Below are 20,948 nucleotides of genomic sequence, written 5' to 3'. Positions count from 1 at the left end.
AATAACTTAAAGGGGTTGTCCCGCGCCGAAACGGGTTTTTTTTTTTTTCAACCCCCCCCCCCGTTCGGCGCGATACAACCCCGATGCAGGGACCTAAAGAAAAAACCGGACAGCGCTTACCTGAATCCCGCGCTCCGGTGACTTCTTACTTACCGGCTGAAGATGGCCGCCGGCATCTTCTCCCCTCGGTGGACCGCAGGGCTTCTGTGCGGTCCATTGCCGATTCCAGCCTCCTGATTGGCTGGAATCGGCACGTGACGGGGCGGAGCTACACGGAGCCGGCATCCTGCACGAGCGGCTCCATTGAAGAAAGAAGGAAGACCCGGACTGCGCAAGCGCGGCTAATTTGGCCATCGGAGGCCGAAAATTAGTCGGCTCCATGGGAACGAGGACGCTAGCAACGGAGCAGGTAAGTATAAAACTTTTTATAACTTCTGTATGGCTCATAATTAATGCACAATGTACATTACAAAGTGCATTAATATGGCCATACAGAAGTGTATAGACCCACTTGCTGCCTCGGGACAACCCCTTTAAGACCCATTTACACGCAACGATTATCGCTCAAAATTCGTTCAAATGGAAGAAAATGAGTGATAATCATTACGTGTAAAAAAGGCATTGTGCAGTCTTCGTTTGAATGATCATTTTAAGGTTAACTTAAAATTCATCTTTCAGTTACTGAGAGATAAAGCAAACACGTTTATCTCTCAATGGACCACAGGCCATGTTTACACGGACCAGGAGAGAACAACGGAATGTGGGGCAGCTGTTTGTGCACAGCTGGGAGTGTGTTTAAACACACACCCTGGGCTCTGCAAACAACTGGAGCAGGCCTTTTTACATGCAAATGAATATGATAAAGAGTTAATGGCCAATATCACTTTATGCAAATAGAGCGCTAAATCTTTAGGTCGTTTGAAAGATTATCATTGCATGTAAAAGGACCTTTGGTCCTGGAAAACCCCATTAGGCCTGGCTATTATAGGGCTTAACTATACCAGACCTCTAATCACAGACCGGATAGACAAGGCAGGGTTCCAGGACAACGCCTGAAACCCGTTAGGTATCCTGGATAGCTTCAATATTAAAATGAAGTCATCTGCAGCCTACAAGCATCAGTACCTGACAATCTCTTGTGTAAGTGTTTCCTACAGTTCGTGTCCTCTTGCTTCTTTTCCACATTCGGAGGAGTCGAGAGAATTCCTTTACCATTTGGTATCTGTCCAGGGGAAGGCAAAGGTGGCTTTGGTATTGATTGCCAATTAAGGCCAGTCTTTACTGAGGAGCTGACAGAGGAGGAACAGGTAGACCCAGCAGCGGATTTGGAGAACACGCCGTCTGTCTTTGGGATCGGATGCATTTTCTCCACCTTAACAGAGGGTGTCATTCTGGTGGGTGGAACAAGCGGAGAACAAGATTACAAAACACATCAAATACGAGTCACATGATCAAAGACAAAATATACAGACTAGAGGACTATGCAAATGTATGGAGAGCAGAATAAAAGTAGACTGTAATTTATTTGGTAAAGACAACTGAAGAGGAGGGATTTTACAATGTATGATCAGCAGAATAAAGGGGCAGCAGTGTGCCCTGGACTGCAGCAGCGGGCATAGCAATACCAGTTACTGATGGGTACAGAAGCCCCGCTCACTGGAAAGGGCTAAGCTACAGTACCTGGCACAGTTACCCTCGTATAGTCGTCAGTGTGCCAGGAACCGCAGGCAGCTTGCACCTTCGTACTGCAAGGACCTCATCAATCAACACTGGTGGCCTATCAATGTAAGATCTGGAAAATGCTTTTTAGCATGACAAAACCGTACAAAAATAATGTACGGAATGCCAACGGAGATCATCTCTAACATGAATACATATTCCAGTATATACAAGCTCTTGAGGTATTCTGGCAAGTTGGGAAAAAAAAAACCCACTCTCAAAGTAATTAGCATTTTCTTATTTATAGCTGCCTCCAGAAAAGCCGGGTTACAACTAATATGGGTGCAATTATAGCCGTCACCCAACGTGCCCCGTCTCTAGTTATTCACAAATATGCCTGCAGGGAAGAGACAGGGATAACTAAGCAGATTTGTCATTCCAAGGTCTGGAAATAGCTGGGTGTCAGAGTCTGTATTTGAAGGGTTGTGCAAGTAGGCATCCTCTACTCATGTGCACTATTAGGGCATATGATCATCATAGAGCGGGGTCCCCAAGCTTGGGTCTCCCGCCTATGACCGGGAACTGGTGGACCTTTGCTGTCCTAGTATTACAGGATGCCATCTAGATGGCTGTCCTGTAACACTTCATTTCTCCTGCAGAAGCAACATCAGGCTGTCCGCAGCTCTTCCTGCCTGTCCGTGGGGAGGGCTGCTGCTTATTGTGCCACCTGCACCACCTTACCAAGTAACTATATTTCTACTACTCCCTCCATCAATTATCACTGTGCTGCACCATTTTTTCTTTTCTTTCTAGTTAAAAATCAGCGGTTTGGCGCAAAAGCGGCACTTTAGCAGTCAGCTGTTCACTCTGTGCGCTGCATTTTTAAAGGAGTGGGGTCTAATGGCACAACCGCTTTAGGCCATGTTCACACCAAGCAGATTTGCTGCATGCAAAGTCCGCAGCATTTACGGAGCAGCAATATGGATGAGATTTCTAAAATCTCCTCTATACGCAGTGGCAAAAAAATGGGCACAATTAATCTGCGGTGTGAAATGTAAATCCACAGCATGTCAATTTTAGCAGTGGATTTGGATCAGAAGACTTGCCATAGACCTCAATGGAGAGGCTGAAATCAGCACCAAAATCCCAAACCAATCCTCACCAGCAGCTGCTAATTTGGAGGCAGATTTCTAGTGTGGAGAATAAGGAGATAATCTGCAGTAAATTATGTGAAAATCCACAACTGTAGATTTTTAAAGCAGGTTTTACCCACAGAAACACTGCAGATTTTCCATGCGGTAAATCCGCCATGTGTGCACATAGCTTTAAGGATCCCATACACCTTTAATAGCTGTAGGTTCAACGCTTGTGCAGCTATTTCTCTTGCTGTCATACACATGCATGCTACTTTCGGCCGAGCATTCGTGTGCTATCCATGGGAAGAGTGAAGAAAGCCGCTTCTGAACAGCTCTGTTGGTGGCGGCTTATCTCCAGGAAGGAGAAGTGTTTTGGGCATTGAAGTCCAACATGTCCAATCCTTCTCTCCCCTGACAGAGGCGTTTTGAAAGGCCCCTGTACACATGCGATAGTTATCTGATGCCATCCAAATTGGCTGGTTCAGATGACTTTTACCTGATGTGTACAGGGTCCTGTTGTCATAAATGCCCGTTGTGTTCTGTATGCAGGGACTTACATTTTGTCTAGGGATGCTTTGCTTTGCCCAGAATGCATGGACCTGTTGCTTCCACCTATCTGTAGCTTTTCTTTGTTTTCTTTGGGAGATTTGATCAGCTTGGAGTTGGAGGAGGCACTACCGCTTGCACTGCTGGACGTACGGGTGCTGCCGCCGCCCGCTTTGCTTTTTGTCGAAGGCAGGGAGGAGGAGTGGAGAGAGTAGACGGAGGATGATGGAGGTGTTAGAGGGGGTTTGCTGGAGGACCCATGTCTTCTTTCTGGAATAAAGAAGAGAATCAACTGAATACCTATCAGCATATATTGTAATAAAACGGGTGACTGGGAAGTTCTAAACGGCAGACATTTAGTGGTGTTTGACACGATGACACATTTGGTACTCCAAAGAATACAACTGCTATAAGAGCCCCCACCGAAAACATTAGGATTGGTAATAAAGCACTAAAGAAGTTGCGGATGTATACATTGACATATTCAGAAAAGTTGAGCGACAACCCGTCTCTTATAGCAACCATTTTTTCCTTCAATACTTCTATTTAGTCCTTTTTTGGGGGGGAAAGCTGCCCATATATGCGACAGAGAAGACGTAGTTCAAAACCGACAGCGTGGATGATTACCAGGATACATACAAGATGCTCATAACATGCCCGGCCGCACAAAGCTGCAGTCATCCCCCAGCTGTAGCTCCGATTCTATAAAACATTTACACCTTTGATTAGAACAAATGCAAGTGTCCGCTTCATCCAAGATGGACATCTCTCCTCGGGCATACACCATCTGCAAAACAAGTGCTGCGTAGAGAAGGTTGCACGCTCCGGCATGACTCAGGCGCTTTATTACCAACTGCCTTTTTATAGCAATGACAAGAATCCCTCGCTGGCTCGCTCTGCTATTTAAAGAGCAGGTTTGCTTTTTAATACAGTATGTAGATAGGAGCTATGATTTGCATCCGCGGACGCTCAACAATGGTCGTTGACCCTTCCCAAGTACCCACAAACGCCATTCTGGAGACGGAAGAGCAGACATTGGCTTGCGGCCACATTGTAAGATGATGGATTTGCACAATTACTTGGATATAAAATTCTGTTTCAGTTCTTACTTGGCAATACAAGCACCATGACCGTTCTCACCAAAGGGTCACCCAGCTTTTCCAGCACCCAGATTGGTAAATAGGCCTAGTATTTAAGTGGTTCACGATTCTAGGAAATTAGGCTGACAACCACAGTGGTGGAAATAATGCTTTCCAAAAACGTGCCCGAAATAAATAAAAAGATGGCTGCTCATGTTAGCTGGGGAGAAGAGTAACACGTAGAGGGGGGAGATCCGTAGGGCTAATCTACATGCTGAAACCATCTGCACAGACCTGTGTAGCATCACATAGAGCCCCTAGGCATGTTTATCTAGGACTGATCCTTCCAGAACACAGCATGTGACTGAGAACACCATTATTTTATTGCTCATAGATTCATATGGACATCTGTGTCAGAAGGCACACGTTGGTACAGCCAGCACCTCAGCCCGGGGCAACTTCCCCACTTTTCTTTTGCATCAGTTTTGATTCATTTTCTCCAATATCTGTGATCACCGGTGTTATTAATGCAGTATAACAAATTTACAATATGGTTATTCGCATGAGGTTTTAAGGTCGCATTGACAAAAAAAAATAAAAAATAAATAAATAATGCACCCAGTTAGAAACATCGGATTGCTGGAAAATTGGCCTGCATGTTTAAGACAGATATATAAATGATAATTGTGGTCTGACTATACAAGGGATTTTGCCACCAGAGGCAAAGGGCTTTTCCTGTTGCCCTTTAAAAAGGTTCTCGGAGGGTACTTCTAGACATGCCTCTATGACTCACTCAAAGACATTTTGACCAGTTAATAGACTTCGAGATAGGGGCACATCATTGGAATGAGTGAAGCAGGATGACAGTTTTGACAAATTACCGTCATCCAGGCTGTTCTGACCAAGCTGTTAGGAGGTGTTGGGAGTAGTGGTTACGTGAGGGCCCGCACACATGGTGAACAGACCCCAGATAACTCAGACAGACCACCAGTAGAGAGGATTGTTTGATCTGCCGACAAGGATGAGTAGATCCAATAGTTTTGTTGTCCACCATCCAGACATAGGTGGCACCTTCAATACAGACCCCGTTCTCCGCCTCGGACCATTTCCAGGCGCTTAGAAGAAGGAAATTTAGCATCACAGCGCCCATTACATGACCTGCCACTAACACCCCAAGATTGTCCCCTCTGTTTGCAGTGGTGTCATGAACTTGAGAAATCTGGACTGCTACAGACTGGAACCGTATCGTCTTCAGCGACGATTCCAGGTTCTGTTTGGGAGCAGATGGTCGTATTTGAGCATGGAGGTCAGTCTTGTGGTGAGCACCTCCATTCTGCCTTTGCTGTGGAGCGGCACACTGTCTTGTGTATGGTCTGGGGGGCATCGCATACTACAGTCGGTCACCCCTAGTAGTGGTATGAGGCACAATGACAGCTCAGCGATATGTTCAGGACATCCTGCAGCCACATGTGTTCCTCTCATGGCGGCTTCCAAAAGGCAGCGGGATAATGCTCGACCGCACACACAAGGGGGTCACAGAAATGTCTCCTCCAGGTTGCCATACTACTTTGGCCCGCCTGGTTGGCAGATTTATCACTGACCAAGCATTAATAGGACCAACCAGGATGCCAGCTTTAACAGGCTACGAGTGTGATCTAGAGGCCCAGTTATTACATTTGTGGGCAAATTACTGCGGGATACCATACCCACGCCCAACCGTATCTCATCATGTAGAAGCAGCCCAACAGGGTACTAGAGCCTTCTTTGAATTGCACGGTTTTCCCCAATAAACGTGTGCTATCGCTCTACACTTGTAATCAGTTACTTATATCATCATTACATTCACACAGAAACTTTCATTCAATTTCAACAACTCCTTGGTGCACTATTATTTTTTTTGCCAATGAGTGTACATGTGGCTGGGGATCCGAGGAGTCAAGAATCCGTCATACTTGTAAACTCACAAGATGTTGAGGCGAAATGGGTTTTTGTTTTCAAAAGCAAGATAGAGGGAGATAGATGTAAGACGGCAGGAATATGCCAAAGTCTGTAGTGGCTATTCATTAATACCCAATCCCAGTACTGAAAAATACACATAACGACTGCATGTGACCCTATAGAGTTTACCAGGCATTACAGAACCAAAAGCGTCAGGCACAAGAGCCAAAAAGGGAAAATAATAGAAAGTGTGGTCACAACTATGGAAAACCTGCTTCATTTAACCAAACACAGATTTGTATAAAGCATTCATTTGCATCCGGAGCTCCTTACCGGTGAAGATCTGGTTACATAGTCATTGGGCTCCGGCATGGCATATCTATAACAATAGCACTAATTATAGTGCATGCTGAATGGACCCTTTATTAGAAGCTTCGGCCCTTTCAGGATTGGAGGTTTCCTGTATAGAAATTATTCCCGTGACCCCGGAGCGCAGCATAAAACGAATCCAATTCTGTGGATCAGTTTTTCGTGCGAATCCACATTAGATGGGAAAATCCAGCGATTTGAGCGACTTCCAGTGAGGCCGGGTCATCGGCGTTAGACTAGCCGGGGAACAGGATTTCACCACCAACTGCATGGGGTTTTCTTGTGTAATGGTGCGGGGAGAATATAGAGAATACTGTAATCAATGAAATACATCCAGGAAAAGAATTTCCTTTAGACCTAAACCCTTCGTCAATAAAAGGGGTCAGTGGAGGATATCAAGAATTGCTCTTATGCACAGTTAAAGGTGCATTCACACGGCTGATGTTCACATTCAATATGTGACTGATATGGTCCGGTATCGCACGTGAAAATGGCCAATGGATTTCAATTATTTCATTATATCACGAGTGATTTTATTCATGGACAGAGATGGAAAAAATAAACAAAAAAATTGTGTGTCCTATTTCTGGGTGATTATTTTAAACCAAAAATCACTCATTAATTTCTATGAGACTTGTAAAAAAAATTGCATCACCCTCTCAAATAGATGCAATGTTGATACGAGTGCTATGTGATTTTTAAAAGCATTTCAAGTATTGAAACATGATTTTCACACGCATGAAAGTCACAGGTTGCAGTGATGAATCTTTCTTACGCAGCCTGCACACGGGCGAGCCCGATTCCGCATGCAGTAGCCCGCAGCGGAATGTGACCCTGTGCCCAACTGGCATTCGCGCACCTGTATTTTCTTCTTTTTTGCACTGCGGATGGTCCACATGACTTGGCGTCAGACGTGTGCAGTACAGATTTTTTTTTTAATTTAATGGCGGACGGGCCACGGCTTGGAACGACTTTCATTGACTTGAATGGAGGCTGCCCACGCAGAATACGCAGGAAAATGGAGCATTCCATGTTGCGATTTTTCATCCGCGAGCAGAAACTGCAATTGGTTTCCGCCCGTGTGCTGTAAGAATCATTATTGCATTGCATGCTACGGATGGTATTTGCTGCGGTCGCCCGCTCCACATTCTGCAATTGAAATGCGCCCGTATGCAGCAGAAATCACAGGATTGCAATATCAGTCTGAGATCTGCAGACCGACTACGCACTTGCCCATGTGAGAGCACCCTCAGGCAAATGTTTAGCCGAGTACAACGTTAGAGCTTTAACGAACATGTCTAAATGCAAAACTTGTCATGTGGCACGGATGGGTTATAATAGCAGATGACCGCTTCCGGCACCATTGCTGTCCAAGAGAAAGAAAAGACCCCAGCGGCCAAAAACGTGATCACTGAGAAGCGGAAAAGCATCTCCTGGTCAGATGGATCCAGATTCCTGTTGCACCGTGATGATGGGAGATCAGAATTTGACGCATGCAGCGTAAATTTGTGAACCTTTCCTGCTTTCTGTTCGAAACATCAGTGCCTCCAAGTAATCTGCGGTAACTACCAGAGCTTCCTGTCCGCAGGGGCCAATATTCCTGCAGAGCTACACCACCATGAACTGCCGCAGTCCCAATGAGGTCCAAAACACAACTAAAAGGTGGCCATGGGAGAGTACGCCGGCACCACACTCCTATGGAAGGAAATCTGCCTTTATTGCCCGTAGCAACCAATCACAGCGCAGCTTTCATTTCTTACACTGCTGAGCTAAAATGAAAGCTGCGCTGTAATTGGTTGTCATGGGAAAGAAAGGCCGATTTTCTCAGACAGCTTCCATAACAGTGTGGTGCCGGCCTACTTTTGGGCGGTCCACCTTGTAGGGTCGTCAGGCGTTCATAAGAGAGCAACGGTCTGTTTACACGGAACAATACCTCATTCATTTTGATGCGCGCAGAAACCGAACGACTCCTTGTTCGTCGGTCCATCAGGGCCTACATTTACACCGAACGATAAGCGTTTATGTCCCACTGGATGTAAAAGCATTGTTTGATGTATAAACAAGCTGGTAATAATATATAATACATAATATAATACATATGAGGGTTCATAAGCTACTGCAGGGGTCTGCTAGAGGAGAACCTAACAAAAAAATCCTGGCTTATCGTTCAGTATAAACAGCGCTCAATCATTTGTTCTCATCTATACAACTGAATGATTTTCGTGTAAACGCGCCTCAATGTATCTGCTGTATAAAGAGGTTGCCCAAACAAACTCAGACATCATTGGCACATTCAAACGATAAATCGGCTTGTCTAAAAGAAGTGCCGTTACTCACATGATTGGGTCAATTTTTACACGTATGATGCCCCCCCCCCCGCGCACCCCAAAAGCTCAAATTACAAGAGGTTCATTTACGAATGTGCACCTATTTCTACTTCATAAAAGCCACTCAAGCAAGGTTGTAAAAATCATCACCCCGCTTATCAGTATATATTACGGAACATGCGCCCACAACCCGAAGTCTACTGTATCTACCCGAAGTTCCCTGTTATCAGACATTTAAGGCTAGGTCTCTACAATGAGGTCACCGACAGGAAGTCTGGGAACCCCCCCGCCCTCTGCGATGTCCGTTGTGTCGGCCGTCACATCAGCATTTCTATATACACATATACTTGATGGATATTTATAAATCCGACTTGTTAAGACCGCCGAAAGGTAAGTTTCCCCAAACTGCAGACAACAGTAGACGTTGGCGAGGCCTTGCCATAGCGCTCGGGTAAACAGCTCCTCATATTAGGTCTTACAACCTGGGCCGTTCCTGCAAGCATCAGCATTCGCCGGTGTTAATAGCAAACGCAAGTCTGCATCTGCTTTTGAACTTTGGCCAAGCCACTCAAATGACATTTCAGAATAGCTTATGTGGCCCCGCTTGCGAGCGGTTAATCCCTCGTTTGCCAGATTATCCACTTTGATCAACTCTGTTCCGGGCAGATGACTTTAACACTGTGCATGTCGGAAAGAGAAAGGAGAGAAGAAACATACAAAACCGCTGGTGAGGAAATGAGCCGCGAGCGTGCGAAAGATGGAATGTGACACGACGAGGGAGAGAGATGACGGGAAGAATGTAGCTATACGTTTTGTCGCCCGCAGTTCCGTGTTGTGTGAGAGCAGAGCCATACCCACCTTCTGCAAACTCCATGCAGTGCTGGGCTCGCAGCCAATTCCAGGCTTCAGTTTAAAAGCGACAGCGCACGGAAAAAAATAAAAACGTTCCCACCCTCCCCACAGCCCAGTGCGTGAGTGATCCCGGATTCTCAGCAGCTCCCATTCACATATCTTGTCAGTGCTCCGCTGCCTGCTCTCCTCCTGACAAGTCAGACCTTGCTTTCATGCTTTGGGGTCTGCCCACACACTCCTGCCCGGACTCCATGTTTTTTTTTTTTTTTTTTTTGCTTATGTAACATTTGCCAGTGTTGTAAAGTGAAAATCAGTCGCAGGTCCTGGCAGATAAAGAAAAAAAAAAAAAAAAAAAAAAAAGAAGGGGGGGAGGGGTGAAGGAGGAGATGAAAAAACGAAAACAAGAGGCGTGCCTTTATCTTTCAAATGTAATATGCGGAGACGTGCAGCGTGCCAGGCTTTGTAAGCGAGCAAGTTGGAAGAATAAGGACGGGAAGCTTAACCCCTTAGTGACCAAGCCGGTTTGCGTTTTAATGACCAAGCCAAATTTTGGAAATCTGACATGTGTCACTATAACGTACTATAACTCCATAAAGGTTTTGCATATCCAAGTGATTCTGACATTGTTTTTTCACCACGTGTTGTACTTCATTTAGTTGGTAAATCTAAACCGATAGAATTTGTGTATATTTATTAAAATTGATGAAATTGGGAAAATTTTGAAAGAATTGTCATTTTTTCACATATTCAACTGCAATAACTGAAACATATGCAAACATACTATACAAATATATATAAGATGTATATTCCCATCTGTTGACTTTATTCTGGACGCACATTTGAAAAACCTTTTCTTTTTTTTAACCATTTAGGAGACGTACAAATTTAACATTGATTATCAACATTTTGAAGAACATTTTGTTTTCCTACACCAAGCCAAGATTGCAAAGGCTCATAGGTGTCAGAATGATAGATACCCCCACAAATGACCCCATTTTAAAAAACTACACCCCTTAATGTATTTACTGAGGGGGGTCAGGAGTATTTTGACCACACAGTTTTTTTTTCAGGAGTTAATGCAATTTAGAGGAGCAAAAACAAAATTTCATATTTTTTTGTCCAGTGTTCAGAGACAAACCTATTATGGTCCTAATTAGAGATGAGCGAACGTTCTCGGTAAGGCCGATTACGCAATCGAGCACCGCGATTTTCGAGTACTTCACTACTCGGGTGAAAAGATTCGGGGGGCGCCGTGGGTGAGCGGGGGGTTGCAGAGGGGAGTGGGGGAGAGCTCCCCCCTGTTCCGCGCTGCTACCCCCCGCTCCACCACACCCCCCCCCCCCCCGGCGACCACCGAATCTTTTCACCCGAGTAGTGAAATACTCGAAAATCGCGGTGCTCGATTGTGAAAAATCGGCCTTACAGAGTACGTTCGCTCATCTCTAGTCCTAATCTTATGTCCGTATGCACAACGGAGCCCAAACCAAAAGGAGCAGCCGGTGGCTTTCATAAGAGAAATTTTGCATGAAGGTGATTTAGGCCCCATTGCCCACTTGTAGAGCCATTGAGCGGCCAAAACGTCAGAGAACCCCCATAAATTACCACATTTTGAAAACTAGACCCCTGCGTATTTTGACCCCACAGTGTTTGGAGTCTAAGCAAAGCAAAAGGAAAAAAATAACGATTTTCTTTTTATTGCAATTGTGTCACTTTAAAAAACAGTATTTTTTTTGTACAGCACACATATGAAGACTTGCACCCCAAAATGGACCCCCCTCCTTCTTGTCCTGTGTTCAGAAACCTACCCATTGTGGCCCCAATCTGCTTACTGGACACATGGCTAGGCCTATAATAGAGGGAACACCCGTTGAATTTCAGGGCACAACTAAATAAATTCCAGGCCCCATTGCTCACTTGTGCATAAAAAAAAATTGACTCCCTAAAAATATCCCCCCCCCCCCCTCCACCCTTTTTGGCATTTCCTTAATCTTAGATAAATGTAATAATGTAAACTGTGTGGTATTTCCGAAGACAGGAGGAGGCGAGGGGGGGGGGGGGGGGGGGGGGCGCGGTTATTTCTTGACCTCAGCGGCAGGGATGGGGTGTAAAGTGGCGCTCTGTAAGGCTTCGTAAGCTTGCTGAGGTGCGGTGGTCTCACACAGAAGGGGCTCAACAAGCTGCTCCTGGAACCGCAGGAAGGCGAGCAGTCCCAGGGCTTCTTGTAAATTACGCATTACAGGTAGCGATCTGAATAATGCCGAATTCACACGGCCGTATGCGGGATCCACTTACGGAGGCCTGCAGCGGATCCCAGCTGTGAGCTAGTCCGTTCCCGCGGCTTCCCATGACCGCTCCAGGTCGTCGGCTACTTCCGGGAGCTGGCAGCACGGAGCTGTCTCGTCCACAGCTTGCAGGGTTTTAATCCCCACAGGAAGAATGTTTTTACGTTCCTGGGGATTAAAGCCCAGCAAGCTAGGATGTAAAAAGACAATGGGATGGTTACTAAGGGGTAATCCATAGGGGACAACCCCTTTAGGCTGTCTTTTTTTGCTTCAAAATGTTAAGATTTTTATGGTATATCCAAAGGATAAGTCAAAGGTCTTATAGATGGCTCCAACCTATGACACCCATGTAAATCTCCAGAATGGGAGTCCCCAACACTGCGCAGCGGTCTTTAGCTTCCATGGGAGCAGAAGACTCACCAGAGTGCTTCTATTAATCCCACAACACCGGGCATAATGCCTCACCGGGGCAAGGGAGGTCGCTAACTGGTCTCTAAAGGAATTACAACATGTGGTGTGGTCCAATGAGTCATATCACCAATCATTTCAGGTAGAGGATAGGGTTTGAGTGTGGTGCAGACCTCATGTAACCATGGACCCCAGTTGTCACCAAAGCATTCTGCTGTCTGGTTGCAGTTCCATATTGGTGTGGGGTGTGATTTCATGGCACAGGTTGGGTGCACTAGTCTGTCTAAAACACATCATTGTCTGATGCCCGATGACCATTTACAGCTCTTCATGGACTTGATATACCCCCACAATGATGGGATATTCCAGCAGCATAATGCACCAAGCCATCAGGACCAAGTTGTCCAGAACAAGGTCAAGGAGCATTCTAGAGAGTTCCTACAAATGGTGTAGACCGTATGTTCATCCGACATGAGCCCGCCCAATAGGGCATTTATGGGATGTAGTGGAGAGTTCCATTTGCATCCGTAATCCTGCACCTACAAATACAACAGAGCTGTAGGTGGCTATCCAGAGAGCAAGGCTCAACATCCCTCCAGACATCTTCCATCCACTTGTGGGATTCATGTCTTTGTGTTGTGTTGACGCATTTCCCCAAGATAGAGGATGTTCCACACGATATTAGTTCCTGTCCCATGACTTTTGGCATGTCATTGTATATACATAAGATGTACATCCTCTTTACAGAAATCAATGCTCATACAATTGATACCTCTCATGGGCTGTTAGTGAATTAAGTCTTGCAGTTGTAATCTTCTTAGGCAACTTGCAAAGAAGCATATTATGTGCTAATGTCTTGGCCTGATCAGGGGTCTACTGACTCAAAAACCATACCACAAAAACAGCAGGTGTCTTTTTGATGCAGTTTATAAAGCAAAAACCAGGAAAGGGTTAATATTTGAGAATTTTGCAGAGCACATAGAACAGCTGCATGATCTACACTTCTCAACATTAAAATTGCAACACCAATAAGGACAAGCCGTAAGGTCATGCAAATGAAGGAAGCAGAAGGTGTTGCTAAGGTATGCAAATGTTGAAGGTTTCAAGCACCTGGTTCCACTCCGTGACATGCAGGAGGGGCGGCAATGGTATAAAGGTATATTTTTTCAGCCATAGGAAACCTCACAAACCAGACCAAGTCTTGTTGTACGCTTGTGCGAGGTCTCTGGTTCTTTGACATGCCGTTTATCGCCATTTGGTGAGAGGGACAGACTCCTTGAACTTCAGAGACCTTGGTTTATCCCCTTGGTTTATGTTGAAGGAACAACAATGAATTCGAATGACAGCAAGACGTGCATGGACGAATCGTCAGATTAGAAGATGGCGATAGCGATCTATTCTGTACTGCAAGTGAAATTTGATGTCCCATCCCAAGCTTATGGCGTCAAACAGTGTCTACACAAACCTTTAGAAGGCGCTTGCACAACACGGGCTACGAGCCAGTTGTCTGGCGACCGGTGTCCCATTGACCTCACGCCAGTGCTCTCAAAGGCTTTCTGCTGAACTTGAGCACGCAAATCATCGAGATGCGCTGGCGGCAGCTCCATGGTGCAGAGCAAGAAGGCAATGGAGGCCAGAATGGAGGTCTATCCTCTTCAGCGAGGAGTTCCGGGCTCGGAAGCAATGATAGGAGGAGATTGGTCTTAAGACCACGTAGGCAACGCCATAAAGATGCCTTCACGTGGGAACATCACAGCAATTCTACTCCCAGGATTCTGGCACGGGGTGGTATAATGTACAGTAGCCGGACCCCTCTAGTCTTTGTCCCACGTACACTAACAGCTCAGCATTATTCATTTGGTCGTAGAACTAGTGGTACAGCCATTTCTTTGGAGCGTCTCGGGAGCCGTTCTTTAGCATGACGTCACTCCACTCTGCATGTTGCTTGTGTAACTGAGTAGTGTGCATGGCCCAAACGTGCTTCCATGGCCTGCAGCGTCCCCGGACTTGTCTCCCATCGAGCACATCTGGGACATCATTGGTTGGCAATTGCAAAGGGAGCTGCCGGCAGCGCATCTCGATGATTTGCGTGCTCAAGTTCAGCATGGCAGAACATTCCCCAGACAACCAATAATAACCACATTAACAGCACGCCGAGGTGTGTAATGCGGGTTTTGCTGCACGTGGATCTCATACTCTATACCGATTAGGTTTGGGATATTTTGTTGCCTTTTTTATCATTTACATGGCTGCCGATCCTGTGATTTCCATCATTCCACCACTTTTCCTTCTTGGTGTTCCAATTTCATCGTTGAGGAGTGTATATACATTATTTAATCCTGATGATAGGGATTGCTGCCTGGTCACCTCCATTAGTACAGTGTGTACCTCTGGCAGCTAACTGTAGGGTGGAAGCCTTACGAAGGGCCAGTCAAGGCGGAGATTTACCGAGACAGTCAGCAAATACTATCAAAGATTTTTGGAGCTTCTGCCACCCCATCCATCAGCAGCTAAGGAGGGGCATGTTAGTAAAGGTTCAATATTCCCACAGCAGCGCCACCGAAGGGGAAATAAAGTATTGCCCAATTCCAGCTGAAATCAATTGTTTGTTTTTTTTCCTGGACATTTTAGAACCTCCGGAGTAAAAGTCACTCTGCGTAGCTACTTTATACTCGAATAGATTTAGTTCCTGAATGGAGGACATCATCCATCGAGTCAGAATTTAATAGGGTATTTGAAAATGGGGTTTCTAAATTAACCCCTTAGGCTGCCTACACACAGTCGAGAAAATTGTGTGAGATTTGTGGGTTGCGAGACGTATAATCTCGCATATATATGGACCACATTCTTTTAAATGGGGTCATAAACATGCGGAACTTTTTCCCGCATCGTGGTATGGGGGAAGAAATAATAAAAAAAAATAATTAAAAAAATCAGAGGCATGTGCTATCTTTGCGCATTCCCTTGGAACGCTTCGCCCATTGTTTTCAATGGGTCCAGGAAACACATTGCACTAACGCACTATACCTGCTCTTTGATTGGCCACAGCTTCTTACATTAACAGCACGAGCCAATCAGACAGCAGTGACAGTGTGCATTAGGTAGTTAGAAAATAGCTGCAGCCATCTTTGATGGGTAAAAACAAGACCTAAAACCGGTGAATCGGAGGGGCAGCAGAGAATAGCTGTAATACACCTCGCTGTCCGCGGACAAAAATGTTGTCTCAAGGGTTGATTTAAAGTACTAGTATGACTTTTGGAGAACTATCATCAGTCGCTTTGAAGCAGGGGCTCTACGGGATAATTTGTACATACATACAACATCCGATGGAGCATGCAACGTCAAAACACATCTCTGTATGAAACTAGAGCCATACAGGAGGTACTGTAAAGGTCCCATGCACTCCTATGGTTGCCCTATTACAACTCTGCACCAAAAAGCCATATACTCCTAAATGCAGAAGGCCTAAAGATTCTATTTTTTACAAAGTCGCAACCCCCCCCCCAAAAACAAACAAACAAACATGAATTTGGTACCATCATCATCATACTGACCCACAGAATAAAGTGATCTTGTCACTTTTGCTGCAGTGTGAACGTTGTAAAAACAAGACCCCCCCCCCAAAAAAAAATTGGCAAAATTGTTGCACAACCCCCCCAATCTCACTAAGAAATGTTAAAATGTTTTTCAGTATGTTACATGGTACGTTAAATAGCGCTATTAAAATATACAACTCGGCCTGCGAAAAACAAGCCCTCAGACATCCATGTCAATGGAAAGAGAAGCGTTATGATTATTTGAAAACGGTGTGGGGAAACAAACAAAACATGTCCTTAAGGGGTTAATGACTATCGCAGCCTCAGAATTCTTCATCCGTCCATGACAAGAATTGTTAGCACCTTTCGTCGTTATGACCTGCTGCAAATGTGATGTCTAACCAGACAGCGTTCCTGAGGAGTCTCAGCCCATTCATCAAGGGCAATGGCCCCCACTAATATTCCTATTCCCTAATATTAAGATTTCTTATGGAGTTCAAGTCAGGCGACTGACGGCCACTGCAGAATATTCCAGGACTACTTCTGAAACCCAATCTGGTGGACTTTGAAGTACGCTTGGGATGATTGTCCTATTGGCAGGTGCAATGACGCCCAAGCGTCAGCTTCCTGACAGAAGACATGGGGTTTTCTCCTAGGATTTCCTGATACTTGATTGACTCCACACGCTGCAGGCTTGCAGTGCCAGAGGGAGTGAAGCAGCCCCAGAGCATCCAGAGTCACCGCCGTGCTTCACTGTGGGCAGGGGGTTGGTTTTAGCATGTGCTTCCTCCTCTAGACATGTATGCCTAGGCCCAGAACATTTTGTTTCATCGCTACACACAACAAAATCCTAAGACTTCTGTGGCCATTTGGTCTTGAGCATACTGGAGCCGGCTCTTCTTGTGCTTTTGGGTCACTAGAGGTTTACAGCTTGGATTTTGGGCATGAAGACCATCAGCTTATAGTGTGTACCTTACTGTACAATTGGGAACCTGAATACCTACTGCCACTAAATCTTGCTGCAGGTCTTTTGCAGTCACTTGTAGGACCACCTGTCTCCTCAGGACTCTGGTGGCAGTGAATGGAGGAGCAGCGGGCCAGGGATTGTTCCAGCCACCCGCCTCCATTCACAGTAAACAGGAAGTTCTACAGAGATGAAAAACTGCCTGTTTATATAGAGAGGTCATTGTTTCATTTTTATGCTTGCACAAACTGGAGAACAAACAAATTATCGTTCAGATTCTGTCAGTCTGGATCGCAGGGCCCTTAGCCATATTTCTAATCTACAATGTCACAGTCAACAAAGCCCTAGCCAGTCCAGGTATTTGAGGTCATTTATCTCAAGCACACCTGATGCAACTAATGAAGTCCTTGATAGCTTACAGCAGATGTGTTTGAGAAAAACACCGGATTTTCAGATGTGTGCTGTTATGAGGGATTTTATTCAGGGGGTTAATAAGTTTGAGACTGCAGTTGTCATTAAAAGTGGCATTTTGTGGTGAATTTGGAGAAACCACTTGTTATATGTTTCCCCCCAAAATAAGACACTGTCTTATATTACATTTTGCACCAAAATAGGCACAGTGTCTTATTTTCATCTTATAATACTTACCTAACTGCCAGCTGCGAGGTGTGCATTCACTCCCCCCCCCCCCCAAATGTATACAGATAGTCCCCTACTTGCGAACATTCGACTTACAAATTTCGCAAGATACGAACTATCTGTCCTGCACAGTATGATGTAATGCTATGGCATTACATCATACTGTGCAGGGACCGGGCAGGCTTCTATCAAGCCTGATAGAAGCCTGTCCGGTCAGATTGCGGTTGCTAGGCAGCCGAGGGCCTTCTGAAAGGCCCTAGGGCTGTCTATGCAGAGCGCCTATCAAGCCATGTGCTTGATGGGCACTCTGCATAGGCAGCCCTGGGGCCTTTCAGGAGGTCCCCGGCTGCCTAGCAACCACACAGCGTACACTGTACGGGCCCCCTGAACGTCGGGTGCCGGCTGTTTCTTACAGCGGGCACCCGGCGGCAGCAGTTCTGACGAGCCGCTCGTCAGAACTGTTAACACTTTAAATACCGCTGTCAGGGCGGTATTTAAAGTGCTAACAGTTACGACAAGCGGCGCGGCTCGTCGGAACTGCTGCCGCTGGGTGCCCGCTGTAAGAACAGCCGGCCCTGACGTTGTATGGAGCGGGATCCACCCGCGATCCCGCTCCATACAAGCATTTGTTCGACTTGCGAACAAACGGACTTGCGAACAGGTTCCTGGAACGGAACCTGTTCGCAAGTAGGGGAGTAACTGTACTTATATTTCAAGTCCCATCCCCACAAAAATCAGGGTAGGGATTATTATCGGGAAAACACAATACAGATAGTCCCCTACTTGCGAACAGGTTCAGTTCCAGGAGCGTGTTCGCAAGTACATTTGTTCTAACAAATGGTTGTATGGAGGGGATCGCGGGTGGATCCCGCTCCATACAACGTCGGGTACCGGCCATTCTTACAGCCAGCACCCGGCAGCACCAGTTCCGATGAGCCGTGCATTGCAACTATTACCACTTTAAATGCCACTGTCAGAATAGACAGCCATACTTAAAGTGTTAACAGTTCCGGCGAGTGATGCAGCTGGTCGGAATTGCTGCCGTCAGGTGTCTGCTGTAAAAAACAGCCGGCACCCGACATTTGGGGGTCCTGTACAGTGTCCAGTGATAAGATCGCGGGACGCTGTACAGTTGCTACGCAGCCAGGGGCCTTCTGAAGGCCCAGGGCTGCCTATGTAGAGTGCCTATCAAACGCACGGCTTGATAGGTGCTTTGCATAGTCAGCTACGGGGCCTTTCAGAAAGTCCCCGGCCGCCTAGCAACCACACAGCGTCCCGCGATCTGACCGGACAGGCTTGATAGAAGCCTGTCCGGTCTCTGCCATAGCATTACATCATACTGTGCAGGATAGATTGCTTGCATCTTGCAAAGTTCGTAACTCGAACGTTTGCAAGTAGGGGACTATCTGTATTAGTTGTGTTGAGCTATTTAAATAGTTTTTTATTTTTGCAAACAGCTTCAAGTTTGGAAATAAACCTAAATTTGAAGTACTTTTGATCGCAACTGTGGTGTGCCTTAAACTTCCAGACAAATTGTATTGAGACTTAAAAGGGGTTGTCTCACGCCGAAACAGGTTTTTTTTTTTATTCAATAGGCCCCCCCGTTCGGCGCGAGACAAACCCAAGGGATGGGTTAAAAAAAAAAAAAAAAGTTTATTACTTAGCCGAATCCCCGCGCTGCGGCGACTTCTTTCTTCCTTTACCAAGATGGCCGCCGGGATCTTTACCCACGATGCACCGCGGGTCTTCTCCCATGGTGCACCGTGGGCTCGGTGCGGTCCATTGCCGATTCCAGCCTCCTGATTGGCTGGAATCGGCACACGTGATGGGGCGGAGCTACGAGGACCAGCTCTCCGGAACGAGCGGCCCCATTCACCAGGGAGAAGACCGGACTGCGCAAGCGCGTCTAAAAACGCCAGAAGACAGCGAATTTAGACGGATCCATGGCGACGGGGACGCTAGCAACGGAGCAGGTAAGTGAATAACTTCTGTATGGCTCATATTTAATGCACGATGTATATTACAAAGTGCATTAATATGGCCATACAGAAGTGCTGAACCCCACTTGGTTTCACGAAACAACCCCTTTAAGGCCTTTTAACACGGGACAAGTAATTTGTTTAACCGCCACCTTACAATCTTTACACCTACCACACATTGTGCACCAATAGATTGTGTATTAAGTGCTGTGATGGTTTACTGGTGGAGTCAGCACATCATACAGAGGCATCACCCTGAATATGTGCTGTATTGGTAGAAGCATTCGGGAATCATTCTGAGAATTGCTCCCCACCAGCCAGTTAGCAGGAGTTATTCCGGCTGCAATCTTACGGCTTGCACCAGGTAACATCAATGCCCCCAATTTAGCAAGTTTTCCTAAATGCCCCTTAGTGTTAGCCGCAATAAAAAGACGGCAGAGCAGCTGTCAGCGGCCGATTTAATGATCCCATCAGAGCGGAAGTTAGACGAGGGAAAGATAAGTATCTAGCAACACATCTCTGTGGTCAGAAGCGCGGGGAGGTCAGAAATGTCGCTGCGAGCCTCAGGGCTTTGGCTGTACACTGCTCCTCCGCTGACAACAATAAGAACCTGCTGTACAGCTGCCAATATCTGTGCCCGGCGAGACTTCCCAGCTGTGCAGGGACTTTAGGCATCAACGCTTTGCATCACTCACACAGTTCAGTCTACAGGAATCGCATGCTAAATAATCCACGGTGAAGAGCTTCTCGGGGACCTTAGAAATGGGTCTTAAAAGAACAGAGTGCTAGGCGTACTGTGACAACGGGCTCCCCGAGTGCCCATCATGGGACGGCACGGGACACGCTGATGCTCTGTATCTAATTTAAGGAAAACGTGTGGCGATAAAGAAATCTAAATCTATGATGGTCGTGTAAACCCCCCCCCTTCAAAGAGGTTCTGCAGCAGCTAGGGCTCCTTTTTATACCATATCCTGGGTTTCCTCTAAGTGCTTTGACTTCTACTCACACTCCAAAAACATATTTATGGGTTTATTGACTTCTGAAAGTGACTTGTGTGTATGTGATAAGATTGTGAGCGCCGTCAGACGGGACTGACAAGAGTCGCGGCAATGTTAGTACAGCGCTATGGAATATGTCGGTGCTAAATAAACGACAGCAAGACACACAGTGAATGGCCTCGTTATTAGGGCTCCTTCACACTGGCGATCGCTGCAATGAAATCATGGCAAAATCG

General features: G+C 46.1%; 1 protein-coding gene across 5 annotated transcripts in view; it reads right to left on the bottom strand.

The window, feature by feature from the left end:
- ATXN7 (ataxin 7) overlaps positions 1-20,948 on the bottom strand; it is a 137,052-nt gene that overhangs the window by 20,326 nt on the left and 95,778 nt on the right. For 4 of the 5 annotated variants that reach the window (XM_066596635.1, XM_066596637.1, XM_066596633.1 and 1 more), the window contains 2 exons: positions 3,353-3,611; positions 1,126-1,391 (listed from right to left, as the gene is read on the bottom strand). In XM_066596635.1, the coding sequence (XP_066452732.1) occupies positions 1,126-1,391; positions 3,353-3,611 (525 nt within the window). Of the gene's footprint in view, positions 1-1,125; positions 1,392-3,352; positions 3,612-9,912; positions 10,147-20,948 lie in introns of those variants that run through there. The other variant, XM_066596638.1, reaches the window with a different exon arrangement.

This window comes from Eleutherodactylus coqui, chromosome 3 (genome assembly GCF_035609145.1).
Source record: "Eleutherodactylus coqui strain aEleCoq1 chromosome 3, aEleCoq1.hap1, whole genome shotgun sequence".
Lineage (NCBI taxonomy): Eukaryota > Metazoa > Chordata > Amphibia > Anura > Eleutherodactylidae > Eleutherodactylus > Eleutherodactylus coqui.
Note: the sequence above shows the minus strand (reverse complement) of the source record. Positions and strands in the feature narration are given on the sequence as shown.